The sequence below is a fragment of the Marmota monax genome, unplaced genomic scaffold, assembly GCF_021218885.2.
Source record: "Marmota monax isolate L192 unplaced genomic scaffold, Marmota_monax_Labrador192_F-V1.1 WCK01_AAM20220418_F8-fsc00059, whole genome shotgun sequence".
Lineage (NCBI taxonomy): Eukaryota > Metazoa > Chordata > Mammalia > Rodentia > Sciuridae > Marmota > Marmota monax.
The window spans coordinates 6,684,258-6,706,757 of record NW_026693595.1 but is presented as its reverse complement, the minus strand read 5'-3'; the positions used below and the strand labels follow the sequence as shown (position 1 = coordinate 6,706,757).

Genomic DNA, 22,500 nt, shown 5'->3' with positions numbered 1-22,500 from the left:
CTGAATTTCATGTTCGTGTGGGTTCTGATAACCATATTCTATCCACACTGCCTCATCAGAGTCTCACAGCCTACATAATACTTAGAGACCATACCTGGCCCAGAATGACTGCGACAGCTTATATGGGAAAAACACATTATCTTTTCACATTACAGCATAAATTCACCCCTAACACTCCTCAAATCGAAGGGGAAGTGAAAAAAGAGAGTTTGTTTCCTCTCTGAAAAGCCATATTCAAACCAATGGTATTTTTGGACTTTCTAGACATTCATCCAGCTGAAAGAATCTAATTTTTTTCTGAGATACTTCTAGTGTCTGTGTGTCGGTATTGTATGTTTAACTCCAGCACTACAACCCATGCACCTGTTGCATAACCTACACACACAGAATGGCTTCCTTTTGTCTTGGTCTCTCCTGGTGAGAGCTATGTGATGTATTGGCTCTCCGATCACAAGGTGACAAGTGCTACCCATTCAAAAATTAAAGCATATGCAAACAAAGGCACCTTTCAAACACTCTTTATTTGTTAAAGCCACTAGCATCCGAGGCTACATGTACAGAAGAATCAAACATCTTAGAACTGGGAAGCATTCATTAATATTACAGAGTCCAGGGTCCCTCAATTCATTTCATATTTCCTAAGCACCCACTATACATTATACACTAAATAATGCACAAATGCCTCAGAATTTTAGCAAGTAAAGCAATAATGCTGAAATGCTAGAGATGATGGAACTACATAGGATAGCTAGCTGCCCTTGGGAGTGTCTCAAAGGATGAGTTGGAGTTCATCAGGAATGATCAGGAATAAGGAAGTATTTCAGGATGAGGGAAAAGCAGGTGTGAGATTAGGAACCATTGAGCAGTGGGACAGCTTTTAGGGACTCTAAGTAATCTTACTTGGCAGGCATGTAATATACTGTCAGCCAGGATTCCCAAGAAAGTGGGGTCTAAAATGTAAACTTGTAGGAGATTTGGAGACAGGATTCCAAGAAGCAGAATGCTCCTTTTACAAAGGCTGTAAATCAAGAAAAGAAGAAGAGCTGAAATAAGGATGAATTCTTGATGTGGCCACTACTATGTCCAACAGGCTGCTTGATTCTTGCAGAAACATCTAAGAAGCTGTGTTTCAATATATCTCACAACCACCAATTAGGGTGAGAAAGGGAGAAGTGTTTGTCCATAGACTTGTATCCCCCATTGGCCAGAGGTATGTGTCCACTCAGCATTGACTTCCTAAGCCTCTCTCATTTCTGGGTGGCATTCTCATGGGTGCTAAGTGATCCAGGAATGACTGCAGAAGCCACTGCCTTGAAGACTGAACACAGTGGCACTTGGCTTGGGCCCAAGAAAAGGCATCTATTAGGCTGCATCTCAGTGGATTCTATCTTTTCAATTCCTGTCCTTAAAGCCTGTCAATCTACACTTGGAAAAACACATCCAAGGGGGAAAATAAAAGAAAGAGGAGAGGCATTCAAAGCTGTTTTATAGATAATTGCATTAGATGGTCAGTCAATATATGTCCATTAAATAAAAAGAAAAGCCACACTACAAATATGTCAGGCTATCGTGTGTCTGTCAGAATCAATACATCATCTCAGGTTAAAGAAAGACAAGCCCTGGGAATAGAGTACTTCAATTAGATGTCATACAGGTCAAACAACTCCAATTATCCAGAAATGGAGCTTTTGGGAAGTTCCACATTTATTCTTCCCCTCCCAGTGGTTGCTCAACTACTGTTCTCTGCAGATGTCTTAGTTGTAGAGTGTTTCGTTTTCAAGTCTATCACACAGTAGGAGAGATAGGATGGAATGAGGGCAAGTGAGAGGTCACTGGTCTTTCCAAGATTCAATCATTTTTCTTGAACAGGCAGTCTTGAATTGCTGCAAGCCTTCAGTTAATTCTTGGAGCTCTATAAAAGTTGATTTTGGCAATTTTTGCTAGTGCTTTCATTACTTTTATGGAGGAGCAGATTTTTAGAAGTTTTTATGCCACTGTTCCAAAAGCTGCATCCTGCCCACCCCCAACCCCCATCCATATTTTGCTTTTTAATAGATTCAAGTTCTTTGGTAAAATTCTCCATCTTACCATCTATTTTCTTAAACATATGTGTATGTGTGTGTGTGTGTATTTTTCAGTGCTAGCGCTGAACCCAGTGCCTCATGTATGCTAAACAAGCACTCTACCACTGAGCTACACCCTAAGCCCCTTGAACATATTACTAAATACTGATATTATTAAATCATTAGCCATAATTATTTTACAGTCTTTGTGTAACAACTACATACGTAGGATACCTGTTTCCTTCATATGGAGTTTGGTTCCCTTATACCTGCTTCTTAAAATGTCTGATAAATGTGTTTGGATACTAGACATCATGGATGAAAATTATAGAACCCAGAGAGGATGCAGCCTACTCTCAAATAGACAACTAGAATGAAGTCGTCCCTTCAGTCCAAGCAGAATTGAGTCAACTTACGGTAGTGCTGCACTTCTGTTTTGCTGGATCTACCTCTAGTTCTCTCTACACCCCAGATATAGTCTCCCAAACTAAACTCTGGAGTTTAGTTAGGGGCTGTCCTCCCTAGTCTGTCTCAAAACTTCAATTTTTGCCTCCTTAGCTGGAGTGAGATGTGTGATATGCATTTGTCTTCTTGACTCTTGCTCTCTGCCAGTTAAAATTTGGTAAAAGCCTCAAAGGAAGGTTTTCAAGTGATGAGCTCTCTTTTCTGTCCCTCTTCTCACAAAACTTGGCCCTGTAAGCCCTGGATGCTTTGGCAGCCCCTAGACTCCTGTTATTGTTCTCTCAACCCACTGAGAGTAGTTGGTTTCTCTGTTCCTTGGCAGGTGCTCTCTACTCAGCCTCTGAGGTCAGTCCCCACCGTCTCAAAGCAGCCCACAGAATGCTGAACTCATTTTGTTGACCTTCTGTTTTCTCTTGAATATTGGTTCCTCCAGTGCTTGCTGCTTGGAAAGCTCTCAGCTTCAAAAGAGATTCCCTCCTCCATCCCACCAAAACAACAACAACAACAAAACTACTCATTTTTTTCTTTAAGTTTTCTTGGTGGAGTATAAACATCTTACAAGTTACTCAGAGAACTGAAGGGGCTGTCACTGGTATTTCACTTTTTAGTATCACTTATTTAACATGATTCTTTTACTCAAAATTTGAAGGCATTTGCTCATTCTGTGGTACAAGCCAACCAATCACAGTATTTGAATCATTTCAAATCTTTGTGTCTCTGCCCTCTTACAACTGTATTCTTTTGCTGATATTTTCTGACTATTCTACCCAAGGTCTTGCGGTATCTGAGATTATGTGTTCTGTTCTTTGGCAAGGAGTGATAGGATAATGTTAAAATTTACACAGCCTTTGGCTATAAACTGCCTAAGAGACTATGGGGGACAATTATGTTATAGAAAAACATTTTTCAATGATAATTGTTAAAGCATGGTAAGAGAGATTTTATTCAGGACCACAACAGGTCTAGGGACCACTACTGTAGGATTTTTGCCTTGGAGGAGAGAGATTAGGCTTAACTTTGAATGTAGCATGAGCAGGTGGCAATTTAGAACTAAGGTGTTATATGGAGGGGTTCAATGAATGGAAAATTACTCAAAGGAAACATCAAGAGTAAGGTGAATTCTGGTTAAATGGAACTAACAGGATTCTTGCCGAAGGCAGACATGGGATATGGTAGAAGATGAGGCATTTGATCACTTGTGCTGTGTGATCAAATGTCAATATTGGGATGTGGGGGAATCCTGACTTAGTGTTCTTGATAAAACTGGACTTTATAAGGAAGTATACAGAAATGCCTAGGAAAAGATTTAGAAGGCTGACTGAAGTTTAGACAAGCAAAGAATCCATATCAACTATCAGAGTAATAAAGTACTGCAAATGACTTTTTTAAATTCAGTTAGCACAGAAATGACTTTGACAATTACTTCATATTTTTAAAAAAGTTACTTATTGCCAGGTATAGTAGCATGCATCTTAAAACCAGCTACTCCAGAGGCTGAGGCAGGAGGATAGAAAATTCAAAGCCAGGGTGGGCAACTTAGAGAGATCCTGTCTCAAAACTAAAATAAAAAGGGATAGATATGTGGACTAATGGTAGAGTGCCCCTAGGTTCAATTCCCAGGACTGCAAATTGTAGTAAATGTAATGTCATTTAGGTGAATATCATTGAAATTTCTCTTTAACAGGTGATTTATCCTGAAATAATAATAATAATAAAACTTTTAATGACTCAACAAATTAATAATGGTTAATAGATTTTTAGGATGCAGAGGTAGACAGGACCTCATACATCAGCTAAGGAAACATTCTCATTTGAAATATTACTGAAGTCCATTCAACAGAGTTTTAATAATTATCTGCTTGGAACCTGAGAAACAAGAAGCTTGCCCATGATCAAATGTACACTTTAAACAATAATGAAATTATATCTGAAAAGATTTCCTATTGCCTGCATTGTTGACTTATTGAATTTAGTCCTAACAACTTTTCTATACCCCCTTTTCAAATAAAGGCAACAAAATAATGGCGGATTAAAAAGTGGCGGAACTTCGTATTCTACACATTAGTGAGACAACAGACTCAAACTCTGGACGAGCAACACAGCATCTTTCTCCTTAATAATTATAGTTCATTTGTTTGGCATTGGTGACCAGAGGGTTCTTTTTGAGTTAATGTCATGCATTCTGAGACTTTCAAAGGATACACCTGTAGCTGTAGACAGATGCTACCTTTTCAGTCCCCACCCTTACGGTGTGTGAATTTCCACCTGAAAGAATACATGCAAGGGGAAAAAAGAAAGGGGAGAAGTACATAAGTTGTTTTACAGATAACTACATTAGAGGTTCAGTCAATATAGACCCATTAAATAAAAAGATAAGTTCAGAAAAGCCACACTGCAAAAATGTCAGGTTACTGTGTGTGTATCAGAATCAATACATCATCAGATGTAGCAATTCCAAGGTGATCACAGTTCCTGACATACTAAAGGGATGATGCAATTAAGTTTTCCAAATTCTAGGATATAGCATGGTATAGTTTAGTGGTCAGACCATAAACAGCTGCCTCTACCCCGGCTGTCTGCAGAACACAATTGCATAACAGCTCTTAGCCTCAGTATCCCACATATATAAAACAACAATAAGTAATATCCTGTTAATCTCTTAAGATTGCAATAATTAATACATTATGTTTATGAAGAGACTTGATAATATATAAGTTCAACTAAAACGAATGGTATTATTATTTTTACAATTAGTGAGTCTTTTATGAAACCTGGTGTTTATCTCTGTAATGCTTTCCTGGAGTCATTGTTTTGTCACTGATGCTTTTATAAAATAGAAAATCATGGCCTCTGACCCCTAGGAAAATTGCTTAGTAGAAATCAAAAGACATTACAACAATGTTTCCCAAATTGCATTACCATGAGGTAACTCAAGTGATAATAATATGAATATTTTAAACATTAGAAGTAATATTCATGTATAAGAAAAATACATGAGCAGTACATCAAAACCATTATTTCACAGATTTATGGGTAAATTTTTGTTTTTATGCTTATATGAAGTTTCCTATTTAGATCAATGTATTTAAGCAATGAAAAATAGAATCTATTTAAAGAAAAAAGTTAATAACAGCACAGGTAGTAAGTACTGTTGTATGGGTAGACAAGAAATAATATGAAGGTGTTATTTATATGACTAATTTTGAGAAACACCCGATGAACAAGTCATTCTAGTATAATAACCACAAAGACAAATGATAATAATGCCTAGTCCCACCATTTGACTCCTATTAAACTAAGAAAGACATTTGAAGCAGTAGAAGTGACTTGCATCAAGGTGGGATGGACTTTGAAGGATTTGTCAATCCAGGTCCTGTCACCATCTACTTGAGCAACTCTATCCTGTGAAAGAGAAAGTTTCCTGACATAGGTAGTATTTATTTACAAGATGATAATGCCAAGTCTTATCAAACTTCCTGAGGTTTCATTGGACATTGCAATTTTATTAACATTTGTCTGATGCCACAGTGTCAGAATTCTTTGTAAACTTTTTTGGTTTTTGGTTGACCTGAATTTTATAGGGATTTTTTAACCAAATGACAGTAGAACAAATAAACCAACAGATAACTACCCATTTCTATGAGAAAACGACTTCAGTTGTCACGATTCCTAGCCCACTGAGTCCCCAGTGAGCAGAACAGATTGTCATCTGGCCGTCCCCCACCCCACTACCTCCCAGAAAAGCAGCTCTGCGTCATTTTCTTAACAATTTCAGAGAAAGAGACACCATCACTTTCTTATGTGGTGCTGTTCAGTGTTTTGATAGATCTTCCTTATTTCTGGAAACTAAATTTTCTTCCAGCTTGCTACCAAGTAAAGGCAGGAGTCTTCTTCGTTTCCAAGAACACTCCTTTCTTGTGTGAAATATCAATAATACAAAAATATCAAAGAATTAAATTTATAAAAATGTGCTGTTAGGCAAAAGAAAATCAAAACTAAGTATTTAATGTGGTTTTTTTATTTTTAATGCAACTGAATTATAATAGCAGTCTATCTCAAATCCTTGTCATATAAGAATTTTGGCATTGAGACATGCAGCAGTTTTGACATTGAGACCTGCAGCAATGCTACCCAACTGGTCTATAGCCATCTGATGAATTAGCTCCAGATCTTCAAAAGCTCCAGTGTCCTTCATTCTTTTCATAACTAATCTTATCATGCTAGTTTCTGATATTATCAGATCTTACACAGAGAAGGCTTCTTTGATAAGCCTTTTTAAAAATTGTCATAAAATATGCATAACATTTATCGTTTTAACCATTTTTCAGCATACAGTTCAGTGGTGTTAAGTACATTCACATTGTTCTGCAACCATCACCACCATCTGTCTCCCAACTTCTTTTCACTTTTCCAGACTGGAAATCCATACCCATTAAACATCTTGTTTATGACAAGATTTTAAAATGAGTCAAAAGTAAAGAATAACCTTAGAGAAACACCTTTAGCAGTTATTTCCCCAGAGCATTGGTGTCTTTGGGCCCTGATTATGAGTCTCTTCCAGCTTACTGAATGCGGTTAGCTGTTCATTCCTCAGAGCCTCTTCACTCAGGCCACTGGGGTTTCTTCCCAGCCCTGCAAGAGAGAGTCATGATCCTGAAGGAACAGCTGCTTCAAAGTTCAGGATTATGGATCTGTTTAGTGTCTGTTCATCTCAACACATCACAGTTGCCATGCAAAAAACAGATGGGATCCTGATCTTTCAGTAGATCCACTGGAACACCCATCTTGAATGTTGAACAATGACCCACAGAGAGAAAGTCATTTGTTTTCTCCAGTTAATAATCCCTTTCACAGGCTGGAATCTTTCATGTGCAGGAACACAGGAGCTGCTGGGATTTCCTGGCTTCCCTCCACAGCTTTTGTTTGCTGAAACAGAGCTTGAAGCTGTAATGGGGTAAAGCTTATCAACACACAGGACTTTTCTCTGCTTTTGGAACATATGCGAGGTAGATTGCCCCTCCATAAAGCTCTGGTGTTTTTGTTTTTTGTTTTCTGGGGAAAAGAAATATCATATGCAGGTCAAAAAGAAAAAAAATTGTAGTCTCAAGGCATTATTTGTTTGTGCATGAGAGGGCAAAGTCTGATCAGTTGACAAATTTGTTAAAATTATTTTTAGGTATAGATGTTGGTCTAGATTGCTCTAAATCAGAACTGCCTTATACATAAATCCTTAAAATATAAACTATATCTTGAAGAATATTTGCAAAGGCCGACACTATTCAAGAAAACTAGACTGGTGTCAGTGCCCCAGCAAGGGACTCCCACTGGGACATAATCTTTGCCATCCAAAAGCAGCAGTTACCCAGGTCAAATGGTAGAGATTTTCTTTTGTATTTCATGGTACACAGGGATCTCTGGAATTGGAAACCTTAGCTAATAGCTTCTAGCTCAAAACCAAGACTCAGAGGTGAATGAACAGAAAGTATTATAGACCTCAGTAATCACATCTGTGGAGGTGTGTATGGTCCAAAAAACAGGGGATGGGATGGAGGAAGCTGCTCCCTTTCAAGCCTGAATGAATGAGGGTATTATACTCACCAAGGCAGGAATTCAATCAAATGATCCTAGAGGTGATTGAGAGTTTTCCAGTCTTCCAGGAACTCATAATAACCTGTTAAGACCCCATATTGTGATTACTGGGTGTGCACTGCCCTCATCACTAAAGGAAAGACAATTCTGGGTCACCTGTCTCTCTGTTATGTGTGTTCATTTAAAAAAAAACATCTCACATGGTGTGGAACTAATTTACTAATTTGAGGACAACTGAACTCATTTTGGGCAACTTAGTGACATCCTGTCTCAAAAAAAAAAAAAAAAAAAAATTTAAAGGGCTGTGGATGTAACTCAGAGGCAGAACATTCCTGGATCCAGTCCCCAGTACCACCAATAAGAGAAAGGCAGGGAGAAAGAGAGGAAAAGCTTGAATTTGTTCTAGTTTTGCCTTGGAGGGTCCAAATCAAGTGTGTGTCTCCTTCCAAGGACCTCTCACATTAGGAGTGCACTTGGTGAAGCCAAGTGTTCTAGACTTTTTTTTTTTTTTTTTGGTGGTGGTGCTGGGGATTGAACCTGGGACCTTGTACATGTGAGGCAAGCACTCTACCAACTGAGCTATATCCCCAGCACCACGTGTTCTAGAAATGGTTGAACTGGTTTATGGCTTAGAGTTGTGAAAAAACTGCATTCATTCACCCATCAGCAAATATTTTCAAGCATCTACCATGTTCCATTTCCAAACATTGTTACATGACAGTGAACTAGACAGGAAAAATCTCTGCCTTAGTGTGTTCTAGAGGAGGAAGGCAGGTAAACATTAAAGATAAGAAAATTACATAGGATGTTATGAGGCAAATATATGCTATGGAAAACATAATAAATTAAGATGCAGGGGATGAGGAAATAGCATTTTTTTGCAATTTTTAATATTGTAGTCAGAACAGGCATAATTGAAAAGGTAATATCTGAGCAAAGACTTAAAGGAGGTGACCGAGTAAAACATGAGAACTGTGGGAGGATCCAGGATTAGCACATACAAAGGTCCTGAGGTGGCATCTCTAGGGAAAGCAGGGTACAGCAACTGGAGTAAGGAGAAAGGTAAGTCAGTGAAAGGTGGTGAGAGTCAGCAAGGTTACAAGAATGGATGCCAGATTGTCCAGGCTCCTAAAGACAATCCTAACTGAGGACCTCAGCTTTTAACTCTGAAAAGCTGAACCAAGGGAAGGTTTGAACAGAGGCATAGCAAGATTTACCTTTTGTTTTAGAAGGATCACTATGGATACTGTGTTGAAATTGGATTGTAAGGGGTGATGATAAAAACAGGCCGATTTTTGTGGCCAGAAAGCTTTTGCATTAGTCCAAGGGAAAAATGATAGTAATTTGGACTGGGGCAGTAGCGGCAGTGAGAAGAGAGGTGACTGGCTACTGAACATATTTCAAAGGTAGAGCCAATGGGAATCCCTTATGTGGAAAGTGGTACATGACTCACAGGTTTGGGGCTGAGCAACTATAAGGGTGGAGTAGGTTTTAAGGTGAGGCTGTGTCTTAGTCTGTTTGGGCCACTCTAACAAATTATTATAGACTGAGCAGCTTACAAACAACAGAAATTTACTTATCACAGTTCTGGAAGCTGAGAAGTTTAAGATCAAGGTGCCAGTAGATCTGGTGTCTAGGAAGGACCTGTTTCTTCATAGATGGCCATCTTCTCTCTTAATCCCCACTTGACGGAAGAGATGAGAGAATCTCTGGAGTCTCTTATAAAGGCACTAATACCATTCATGGGAGCATTGCCCTCATGACCTCTGTGTTTCCTCCTCTGGATATCACCTGGGGAGTTAGTATTTCAACAGATGAATTGGGGGAAGACAAACATTTAGAATATTGTCCATGAATTAGCTAAATGTTGATGTGCTAATCATATTTGTGATATAACATTCATATGTTAATTACCCCCTGCCAATTAAACTGAATTATAAATTATTCAGTTAAAAATTATTTTATGGCAAGTCACAGTGGTGCATTCCTGTAATCCCAGCTGCCCAGGATGCTGAGATAGGAGGATTGCAAGTTCAAGACCAGCCCCAACAACTTAGTGAGGCTTCAGCAGCTTAATGAGAACCTGTTTCAAATTAAAAAAGGACTGGGGATGTAGCTCAGTGATAAAATGCCCCTGGGTCACCCCCCCCCCCCATAATATCATTTTATGGTCTAATTCTTTTAGCATATTTATTCTTCTAGAATATACATTCTCCAGAATATAAAACCCATTCTCAGTACGGCAGTGAAGTTGTCCATTTTTCCAGGTACACTACAAAAGAAGAAAATGTGATTTGTGTCCTTTTTAACAATACCCGCTTTGCATTTCTCTCAAGGCTACTACATGTACATCGAGGCCTCCCATATGGTGTATGGACAAAAAGCACATCTCCAGTCCAAGCCTCTGCGAGGCATCCCTGGAAAACACTGCTTGACCTTCTTCTACCACATGTATGGAGCAGGGACTGGCCTGCTGAGTGTTTACTTGAAGAAAGAAGAAGACAGTGAAGAGTCGCTTTTATGGAGAAGAAGAGGTGAACAGAGCATTTCCTGGCTCCGAGCACTGATTGAGTACAGCTGTATGCAGCAACACCAGGTAAGCCAAAAGAGATAAGATTCAAGCAGGGAAAACATGCATGTAAGCTTCTGATGTTTCTCCTTTTTCTCATTATCAAAGAGAATATTTTGTCCTTTCTCAAGGTCATAGATAAAGGGAAGATTCGTTTAAGAGTAAACGTAATTAGCCTCTATGTTGATTAAATCTATGAAGTGAATGAGAAATTAGACAGGGAGAGAAAGCTTAGCATAAAGTGATTTTTTCTGCAATTCAATCATGAAAGTGTATCTATTTTTATCTTAGTACATTATGAATGTCAAGTATATTTTCATGTGTCCTATAAACCTCCAAAACGAAATCTCCTTTCCTTCTAAATATGGTGTTGCCTAATTAGTTGTTGCAGCTGCATCTTTTATTCATCTACCCACATGCATGTAAGGGTTTTGTTTTAAGCTTCTATTTAAGAGTATGTATGGTCCAGAATAAGTGTTTTTAAGCCTCTGATCCTATCAGTGGATTGATATGAAAGAAACTGAGCCTTGATTTCAAGCCCTGGGTCTCCCTCTAGGTCCTCTCGTGTGCTAAAGAAGACTTCTGTTCTAGGTGATCTTGATCATAAAGGAGTCTGGGCAGCAATGGGAAAAAGCCTTTTAAATTCTAATAGATGGGGCTGGGCAGCCAGTCTCTGCTAGAGAGCAGCAACTGCCTTTTGACAGCCCCCAATTTTACCTGACTACCATGAGAACCCCAGAAAACATTGAGGAAATAACTTCCAGATACCTAATTGTTCTTAAAATTGCTGTGTAGAATTCTCAAGTGTAACTTCCAACTAAGCCCCCAGCTTCTTCTCCCTCCTTGCTTCTGACTAATAAACCTCCTGGACCAGCACTCTAGCTTAGCCATTAGCCTGCTCAAATTCCAAATCTTCCTGGGAAGAGGAATCCAAAATAAGGGTTTAATTTTGTTACCACCTTACAGCAAAAAATAATTTTTTACAGATCTAAAGGAATTTCAGAAGCTCAGGTGGCCAGGTTGCAATGCCATCCGGTGTGCTGCATTGTTAAAGAACAAATGACAGAAGGAAGATGGGCCATTATTCAAGAAAGGCCCAATTAGCTCAGCATGGATAAACTGTCTAGAAACTTGGTAAAGAATAACAGTTCTATGAATAATATTGATGGTGATATAATGTCTATTACAGAAGGAAATAGGTTGCTCAGGAACTTAATTGACCATCCTTCAGAGAAGATGGATCAATTTTGTTAGGCTACTAGCATTCATACTTCTATCCTTACCACATGTTTTTTGAAGTGTGATCTGGGTATCAGCAGCATCAGCAATAACTAAAATGCAGGTTCACCTGAAATACGAATTTCCATATTGTGGGGCCGGGCTCCAAATTCCTTAATAGGACACCCATAGCACAAGAGTTAATAACAAGAATCAACAAATGGGACTTACTCAAATTAAAAAGTTTTTTTCTCAGCAAGAGAAACAATTAGAGAGGTAAATAGGGAGCCTACATCCTGGGAACAAATTTTTACTCCTCACACTTCAGATAGAGCCCTAATATCCAGAGTATACAAAGAAATCAAAAAATTAAACAATAAGAAAACAAATAACCCAATCAACAAATGGGCCAAGGACCTGAACAGACACTTCTCAGAGGAGGACATACAATCAATCAACAAGTACATGAAAAAATGCTCACCATCTCTAGCAGTCAGAGAAATGCAAATCAAAACCACCCTAAGATACCATCTCACTCCAGTAAGATTGGCAGCCATTACGAAGTCAAACAACAAGTGCTGGCGAGGATATAGGGAAAGGGGTACACTTGTACATTGCTGGTGGGACTGAAAATTGGTGCGACCAATTTGGAAAGCAGTATGGAGATTTCTTGGAAAGCTGGGAATGGAACCACCATTTGACCCAGCTATTCCCCTTCTTGGACTATTCCCTAAAGACCTTAAAAGAGCGTACTATAGGGACACTGCTACAACAATGTTCATAGCAGCACAATTCACAATAGCTAGAATGTGGAACCAACCTAGATGCCCTTCAATAGATGAATGGATAAAAAAAAATGTGGCATTTATACACAATGGAGTATTACTCTGCACTAAAAAAATGACAAAATCATGGAATTTGCAGGGAAATGGATGGCATTAGAGCAGATTATGCTAAGTGAAGCTAGCCAATCCCTACAAAACAAATGCCAAATGTCTTCTTTGATATAAGGAGAGTAACTAAGAACAGAGTAGGGACGAAGAGCATGAGAAGAAGATTAACATTAAACTGGGATGAGAGGTGGGAGGGAAAGGGAGAGAGAAGGGAAATTGCATGAAATGGAAGGAGACCCTCATTGTTATACAAAATTACATATAAGAGGAAGTGAGGGGAAAGGGGAAAAAAAACAAGGGAGAGAAATGAAGTACAGTAGATGGGGTAGAGAGAGACGATGGGAGGGGAGGGGAGGGGGGATAGTAGAGGATAGGAAAGGCAGCAGAATACAACAGACACTAGTATGGCAGTATGTAAAAACGTGGATGTGTAACCAATGTGATTCTGCAATCTGTATATGGGGTAAAAATGGGAGTTCATAACCCACTTGAATCAAATGTATGAAATATGATATGTCAAGAGCTTTGTAATGTTTTGAACAACTAATAAAAAAAATTAAAAAAAGGAAGGAAGGAAGGCAAATTTAAGTTGAAATACCAAGAATAGAAGGATCTGTTATTACCCATATCTTTATAAAAGCAAAAACCTGGCCCTAAAAAAAAAAAAAGAAAAAAAAGAAATGCAAATTTCCAGGCTCCACCTCAGAAGTACTGAATCAAAAACTTGGGAATTTCTGGGACTCCAAAAATCTGTTTTAATAAGATGTCCACATGATTCTGATGCATGCAAAAGATAGAGAATCTCTATGCTGAATTAAATGAATCTGGATCTTTAGGGATGGTACCCAAGCTCTGACTGAAACTCCTCCTCCTCCTCCTCCTCCTCCTCCTTCTTTTTTCATTCCAATGCTGCATTGCAAAATGCTCCAAGCCCTCATGCATGCTAGGCAAGTGCTCTACACTGAACTATACCTGCCAGTCCAGCATTGATATTTTCAAAACTCCCAAGTTATATTGATATACAAGTACTGTAAGATTTAAGTTCTGGAAAATAGGAAATTTTCCCACATCTAACTCTGGAGGTCAGGCACAGGGCCTTGCACATAAACCTGCTGGTAGCTTGTCCCTTTAAATGTGTATGTGTGTGTGTGTGTGTGTGTGTGCGCGCGCGCACGCACGTGCGCGTGCACAGGGGTGGGGGGCAGACAAACAGAGAGATGGGGTGGCATCTTGGGGTATTCGAGTTCAAAGGGTATCAAATGACCCTAGAGATTTTCAGCTCACAGTCTGGAAGCAAGACTCCAGACTGACCCACTTGGCTTAGAATGGAACAGATTTGAATCTTCTCTGGACTTAGTGATTCCCTCAGGAATCCCAGACGACTGCAGGGAAACTGGGCTGAACTAGGTGCTCCAAAGCATCCTAGGGTCTAATGAAATGCAAATACACATGTGCACATAGAGTAGCCATCTTCTGTATGTTGGGCACTTGCAATGCTGTTATACATACATTCCTTCCATTGATCCTATAGCTCCATTTTGCAGATGGGGAAGAGTAAATGTTGGTAGGTGGCCAGGCAAGAGCTTGAACCCAGATCTGCCTAGTTCTATAAGGCACTGTTCTGTACTTCCTGCCTTCACAGAATTTCCAAAATATCATCATTGCCTTAAGGTCACAAGCTCTGAGTGATCTTGGAGAAATTTTTATCCTTTATGAGATCATTCATACATTTTCAAAATGAGAAAATAATTCCCGCCTTGCTGACATTACCACAGATGGAATTGGAGTCAAGTGAGATTATTTGTGTGAAGGGGCTTTGTAAACATGATCATATCATATTATAAAAGGTAATATTCCTATTTCTCAAACTATATTCCCTCTCAAATTTCCCTAGTTTCTAATTCATATTATCATAATAGAATTGGTATTCTTAATAGCTATATTAGGCATCCAGACTGAGTTCCAGTAGTTTGGGGGTAAAATATCTCATTTTTAATAAATATTTTTTGGCCACTTGTTGTTCTGTGCTAAAGATTCTACAATAAATAGAACATATAAATTTCTTGTCTTTTGGAGTTTATATTCTAGTGGGATACAGGTTAAAAAAAATGTAAGCCCAAAATATATAATGTAGCACCAGGTGACAGTAAGTCAAGTTGAACTCCTGGAAATAGAGTAGAATGACGGTTCCATGAGGCATGGTAGGCAGGGGGATGGAAAAGAATGAGAAGTCCTTAGTCAAAGTTTACAAAATTTCCAGTAGATAGGAGGAATAATTTTAGTGATCTGTTTGCACAGTAGGGTGGCTATATAATCAATAGTAACATATTGCATATCTCAAAATAAGAGAGTAAATTTCAAAGGTCTCACTGCAAAAAAAAAAAAGTATACAGCAAATATGTTAATCTTCTTGATTTGATCATTCCAAAATGTATGCATATATTAAAATATATTGTTCCCTGAGAAGGCATGCAATGATGATCTGTCCATGAATAATAATATGAAGGGCTGGGATATAGCAATGGTAGAGCACTTACTAGCATGCATGAGGCTCTGAGTTCAATCCCCACCACTGCACAATAAAATAAAATAATATTAATTTAAAGCAGAGGAGGAGGAGACCAAACCAATCAGGTAACAAAGTCAAAGGGCTTTAAAATAATCATGGAAGTCCTTGGAGGGTATGGCAAAGAGTTTGAAATTATTTCAAGAGCAATAGGTAGCTGTAAGATGCCTTTATGGTAATAGGATCTGAATTATATTTTTGAAACAATCACTCCAGCTACTGTGTGAAAAGTATACTTGGTAGCGGGGGTGAGATGTCATCAGAAGCTTCCAGGACAACATAAGTATAGAATGTGGAGTTTTAGACAGAGAAGAGTCAAGATGACTTTAAAGTTTTGGGCCTGAGCAATTGCTACAGTGAATGTCTATGCTATTTATGGAGATAAGGAAAGCTAGGGAGAGTACATCTGGAGGAGTAAGAACAGTTGTGTGGATGAGAGAAGTTGATAGGTTTTGTTTATATTGGACATGTTAAGTTTCTTATGTCTGTTAGAAATCCAAGTGGATGTGTCAAGTAAACAGTAGATACGAGACTGGAGTTCAAGGAAGAAAATGGAGCTAAAGGAAGTAAATGTGCACATCATGAGTGAAGCCAGACAGGTGTAGTTTTTAAGAGTCCTATTGCATTGCTGCCACTTGAGACTGTTCCCTTTGGGGTAAATATATGGGTGGCCTCCCAAAAATGGGCCAGTCTTCAGATTATCATTGTAGAGGAAATACATCAAATGACAAATTTTTCATCACGCTCCTTCCTAAGGGAGGAGCTAAGCAAAACCTGACTCACTATTGATCAAAAACACAAACTCATTTCATCTCCTTTGGATTCCCTGGTTATTATTTCCCTCTGCTTTCGGGTGTTTTCCTCTGTTGTTTCTTAAATTTTGTTGTCATTGAAACAAAGTGTTGGACAAATTCTCAGCTCACTGAAGTATTTACATCAGTCTTATTGTTAATTATACTGCCTAACATTTACTAGGAATTCCTTTGTGCCAGGTACTCAGTTGAGAGCCTAGTCTCCAAATAATTTTGTTCATAATTCCTATCATCTTGGTAATTTTCCCCTGTTCCCCTACACCAAAAGAAATACCTAATGGTTCAATTTATTAATTACCTAAGTCCAAATAACTTCATATGTATTTATGTTCTGATAACTTATTTGTTAAAAAAATACTTAAATTAAAAGAAAAAATATTTTATCTAATTCTTAAATTACCTCAATTATTTATTAATAGCATATATATACCTGTCAGGCGTTGCACAACTTCTCAAACTTTGAAAGCAGATTATTATGCCACCTTCATTTAATGTTCTACACTGATTTTTACATAATGATTCCTTTAATTATAGCATCTTCCAAAACCATAAAGATAAGATGTTATCTATAAAGATATTATCAAAGGGAATATAGATCAATCTAATGTTGAATCTTTGAATGACCATGAACTAGTAGTTCATACAGTGTCTGCTACTTGTTGAATATTGCTGTGTTTCCCATTAAATTTCAAAATATCCCAGAGCACTCCTGTGAATGTACTTGAGTGTGTCTGCCCCACAATTTGAGAACCAAGGAAATATGTTATTTAATACTATATTCATTGTGTTTATTCTATAAATAAATATTTGTTCATTAGCTGCTACCAGGTAGATTTTGTTAGTTCTAAAGCACAAAGATATGTTAAGTGAATCTCATCATCAGTGTAGGGAAAAAAAGAGAGAGAGATACTCCTACATATCTATAAATATAACAGTGAAATCAGTGGTGTAAAATTGTCATCACTGAAGTGTTAAGAAAATTCAAAGGAGAGGGTCATATGAAATCAAGATTTTGGCAAAATCACATATTATTCAGAATATAATTTCATCAAAATTTGTCTGTTGCATTTTTCACTGCAGACGCAGAGGTCAAAAAACAGATTTTGTTGTTCAGAAAACCAAAATGTTTATTAACTTCATTTATATGTCCTCCCATCTAAATGTGTTGGGACATTTCTCCACCTTGTCTTGCCATTTATACGGATTCTTGTTTAGGGTTGTGTTTCAACGACTGTTCTCTAGAGAAACAGAACCAAACAGAGAAACAGATGGGAAGGGATTTATCATTTAGGAATTGGCTCGTGCAATTACAGAAGTTGAAAATCCCCAGTGATACATCATCTGCAAGTTAGAGGACCAGGAAACCATAGCTTAATCCAAATCTGAAGCCTGAAAACTAAAGGAGCCAGTAGTATAACTCTTAGACTGAGGCAGAAGGCCTGAAAACCTGGGAGGCTGCTAGTGTAAGCCTCAGAGTCCAAAAGCCTGAAAGCCTGGGCTTCTGATGTCCAAAGGCAGCGGAAGATGGGTGTCCCAGATCCAGAAGAAAGAATGAATCTATTTTTTGTTCTATCTGAGCCTTCAATAGATTGGATGTTGCTGACCCACACTGGGTAAGGGTATATTCTTCTTACTTAGTCCACTGATTCAAATGCCAATCTCTTTTAGAAACAGTCTGACAGACATACCCAGAAATAGTGCTTTACCAACTATCTGGGTATCTTTACCCCAGTCAAGTTGACATTCAAAATTAACCAGCACAGCTTATGTCCTTAGAATTCTTATTGATCATTGGTTTGCTTTGTCTGTCACTAAAGCTATTTTAAATCATTAATTTCAAAAACATGTTAATTATTCAATTTATATTCTTATTTAATTTAAAGAGGTTTAATGAAATTAGTTTAAGGGCATTCTTTTTTAATTTAATTTAAATCATTAACTAGTCCAATGAGAAGTCATTTGTTCATAAAATGAGTAGAGCAAATATGTCTTATGAACAACTTTCATTACCCACAAATCTTCTTGAAGTAATGAGTGGTTTATTAACCATTGTTGGGGGCAACCTTAGATCTGGTAATCTATTTTTCCTAGAACAAGAAAATTTGATCAGTTATTTTCTGCTCAGACTCTAAAGTCATGACATTGTTCCCTCTTCTCCTTGATCTGTGTCTTTGATAGTTGGTATTTTACATGATAAATGAACCATTATTTTGGTAAATTTAATTATTATGCTTTTCTGTTTATAAGTGTGTATATACAGTCATATTAAGTCTTTTTGTAAAGTACCAGTATCAAAGGAAGATTTATGGAGAGCCTAAGGAAATTTAAGCTTCAGGGCCTCTCACTTTCATAGGCCATGTGGGTGCTGGGAGGTTCTAGAAATAGAGTGTTCTAAATGGGAAGAGGGACCCAAGTAAGCACTGGGAAGCATTTTTTGGTAAGCATTTCTGGGGAAGAAAGGGATCAGAGCCAAGTGTGATGGCACATGCCTGTAATCCCAGGGACTCAGAGGCTAAAGCAGAAGAATGGCAAGTTCAAGGCCAACCTGGGCAAATTAGTGAGACCCTATTTCAAATTTAAAAGGCAGCATGGGAGTAGGGGGCCCCTGGGGATGTAGCTCAGTGGTAGAGCCCCCATGGGTTCAATCCCCAATGCCAAAAGAAGGGGGGTGGTGAGCATAGAATCTGAATCTCCAAGGGTCCAGTAATTTATTGAAAATGTCTTTAAATTCCAAATAAACTAAAGTACCTAAATTTGAATTTGTAATTTTGTACCATTTTCCTTATAGAGGGCCCTAAGAACTACCTATGCCTTTAGACCCACAAAACTTGAACTTTCCCTGACCAACATAGTTATATCAGGATTACTCTATTTCTAAATTCAAATTCAATTATTTTTCAGATAATTTTTGAAGCCATTCGGGGAACATCAATAAGAAGTGATATTGCTATTGATGATGTTAAATTTCAGGCAGGACCCTGTACAGGTAATAATATGTTCCCAGTTATAGAAGCTTGATTGAAAAAAGATTTTGCAATATACTCTTAAATGATAAAACTACAATTTAATGTTTTTCTATAATAAGCAGAAAAAAACATTTTTGTCTATATGTCTTTCCTGACAGAAGTGGAAGATACAACTCAACAATCATCAGGATATTCTGAGGATTTAAATGCAATTGAGTATTAAAATGTGATCTGATTTGGATTAATTAGACAAAAGTTGTACCTCTCTTCAATCAAAATGAATATGAAACAAATGAATACTGGACGGTCTTAATCATTTTATAAGTTATAAGATGACTTCAGAGCAATCCTTTTCATTACTTTTGCAAAAAAATACTGACTCAGGGCTTTTTATTTTTTTCCTTGCATTTGACAACTGTTACTAGGAGTACAGGCTATTGGTTTTGAATAGATCATTCATCTTAATTTTGGTACCAGTTAAAAATACAAATGTGCTTATAGTCATTTTAAAGTATTCAAATAAAGGGCACAATCAAAATGAGTGTGCTCACTTAAATCTGCATTCAGTGAATGTATTGAGAGAATAGGTTTTGTGGGGTTTTATTTGAATTTCAAGTAGATCATCAACATTTTTAAAGTAAATAATGTGTGGTATCAGTAATATCTGCAGAATGAATGCAGTTTTCCATGGAAACAAGTTAGACAGGAAAAATGAAGTCTTATTTTCTATGTTTTATTCATAGAAATGGAGCATTAATTTTTAATATTTTTCACCATATGTGATAACAAAGGATCTTTCTTGAAATCCCAGGGTAAGTCAGTATTAATTAATGCTGTATAAGTTGCTACCTTCTTTTTTCTCCCTTTAAACTACCTTTGAAAGTCACTATGAGCACATGGATAGAAATTGCACTCTTTTTTTTTTTAATAAAGCAAGCCTGAAATTTTTTATGTACACACATCCAATAATTTTTATAAATTTGTTCAACAATTTGACTGATTTTTGTAACAAACGTTTTGGTAAGATTTTGAGTAATATGAATTCAATCAGATATACTAAACTACTGCTTTTGATTTACCTGATTGGAAAATTGTATATATATATATATATATATATATATATATATATATATATGTTTGTGTATTGATACAGCTGTTGTGAAATTATAAATTACCTAATAAAAGATCATTTGAAAAATCTTTGATTAGTAATTGACTCATTTCTGCCGCTGGCCGGCTGCAGCAAACTAGCAGGGGGGGGTGTGACGAACAACTTGTGTACGTTGATACAGCAGGAGTAGGAGCCATTTATTGCAGGACAGGAGCAGTATTTATACATTCCACACAGCTTATCTAATTAACATAAACTAGATACATCAGTCAACCAATCAGGAATCTCCACATTTAATGGCTTGCTGGTGTTACTTCACAAACCACTCCCTCTGGCATTTTGCCAGGCACCATCCAGACTTGTTTATGAACTCTAACATTCCCCTGGCAAAATGCCAGGTGTTATTTTGACTTGTTTACAGACTCTAACATTTCCCCCTTTTGTTTAATTTAAATAACGACCATAGTGGTTTTTACAGAAACACCATAAATAACCTGCTACAAACAGAAAGGGAGGATACAAAATGCCACAATACCAAGCCAATTGATGGCTCCATGCAAGAAGCCCTTGGAAAAATTATACCAGCAATGACACCATTTGCAAAGATACCGAGTTACAATTTGTTGTAGATTACAGTTTGTTGTCTCAGTCCAGGTAAAGTAGTGTCTCAAATAGATTAACTCACAGTCCAGGTAAGTTCTGCAGGCAGCTAGCTTAAATCACAGTCCAGGTAAGTTCTGCAGGCAGCTAGCTTGATCCAAAGTCTCGTCCGGTTCTCAGCTGAAATCTCAGTCCGGTTCTCAGCAACACTGGGAATTCTTCCACCTTCGTCTTCACCTGCACTGGGACGAAGGCAGGAACTCCGGATGGCTAAAGAAAATCCTGTAGCATTCCACTAAGAAAACAACCTTCTGAACAATTTAGTACATTATCTCAAGGTTTTTTACATTTGAAATAAGCATTAATAGTGTTATTACTCATTAGCTTCCAGGTGTCGGAGAACCATTGTAGCTTAGTTATTGGCATTGAAAATGACCAAACATCAGGGACGCCAGTAGCGTCTTTTGTCGGCTGTAGCGTCCTGGGCAGCCCCAGATAGCCCTGGGGAGTGTCCCGGACTCAAACTGCTACTGGGCACAGGGAGCAAGAGCCTGCGAGACTGTGCCTCCAGGTCAGGTCTAGATTTGGGCTCGCGACAGTGGAAGAGCCAGCTCCCCTGCCAGGAGGCGGGGAAGGGCCAGTCGCCACCGCCTCTTGGAAAATCCTTGCTGCGCTGTGACCAGCTTGCACACTCGGCAGCCGCCTCTCCGCTTCACGCACCCTCTGGTTACAGAAAGTATTTAGTAATAGCCTTTTGCTGCAACTTTTTTCCTGATAATCCTTCTTCTTCTGAACTTTCTTTTTCTTTCTGACTAGAGTTCCTGGGCTCTTATCAACACATGCCCTAACTATTCTTGGTTCCACTGGGGTGCCTTCTTCCCTTAGAAATTTACTTCTCACCCCTTCCATATTTTCATCACAAAGACAATACAATACACTGAGACAAAACAAGACACAAACATACTGTATCAATCTTTTCCATTTTCTCGAAATGGTCATTTTTCCTCTGGCCCTATCTGCCTAGGGACGAGCAGATTTGCTCCCGTCCTATCTACAGACAGGCAGCTTTTTTTCGTCAACTTACCCCTGAGTGTCCCGGGGCTCCCTGTAACGGGCACCATCTGCCACAGTCCGGCTGCAGCAAAATAACCGGGGGGTGACGAATAACTTGTGTAGATCGATACAGCAGGAGTGGAAGCCGTTTATTGCAGGACAGGAGCAGTATTTATACATTCCACACAGCTTATCTAATTAACATAAACTAGATACATCAGTCAACCAATCAGGAATCTCCACACTTAATGGCTTGCTGGTGTTACTTCACAAACCACTCCCTCTGGCATTTTTCCAGGCACCATCCAGACTTGTTTACGAACTCTAACATTCCCCTGGCAAAATGCCAGGTGTTATTTTGACTTGTTTACAGACTCTAACAATTTCTATATTATTTTTCTTTATCAGAATATCTTCATTATGTAACTGCACTTTCTAATTTGAATCTCTATTCTGCCACAATTAAATGTTTTTAAGTTTTTATAGTGACATAAGTATTGCATCAATGATATAATAATTAATTTTTTAAAGAGTGGGGTTTTGTTGTTGTTGTTGTTGTTTTGACTGTAGTAGCAATTGAGCCCAGTGCCTCATGCAG

General features: G+C 38.1%; 1 protein-coding gene across 1 annotated transcript in view; it reads left to right on the top strand.

Moving 5' to 3' along the window:
- The window catches only part of Mamdc2 (MAM domain containing 2), a 169,453-nt gene extending 149,115 nt beyond the window's left edge, over positions 1–20,338 (top strand). Inside the window, exons 12-14 of the mRNA XM_046459469.2 lie at positions 10,451–10,710; positions 19,074–19,158; positions 19,297–20,338. Coding sequence (XP_046315425.1) covers positions 10,451–10,710; positions 19,074–19,158; positions 19,297–19,361 — 410 coding nt within the window. The 3' untranslated portion in view covers positions 19,362–20,338. The remainder of the gene's footprint in view (positions 1–10,450; positions 10,711–19,073; positions 19,159–19,296) is intronic.
- Positions 20,339–22,500: the final 2,162 nt, after the last annotated feature.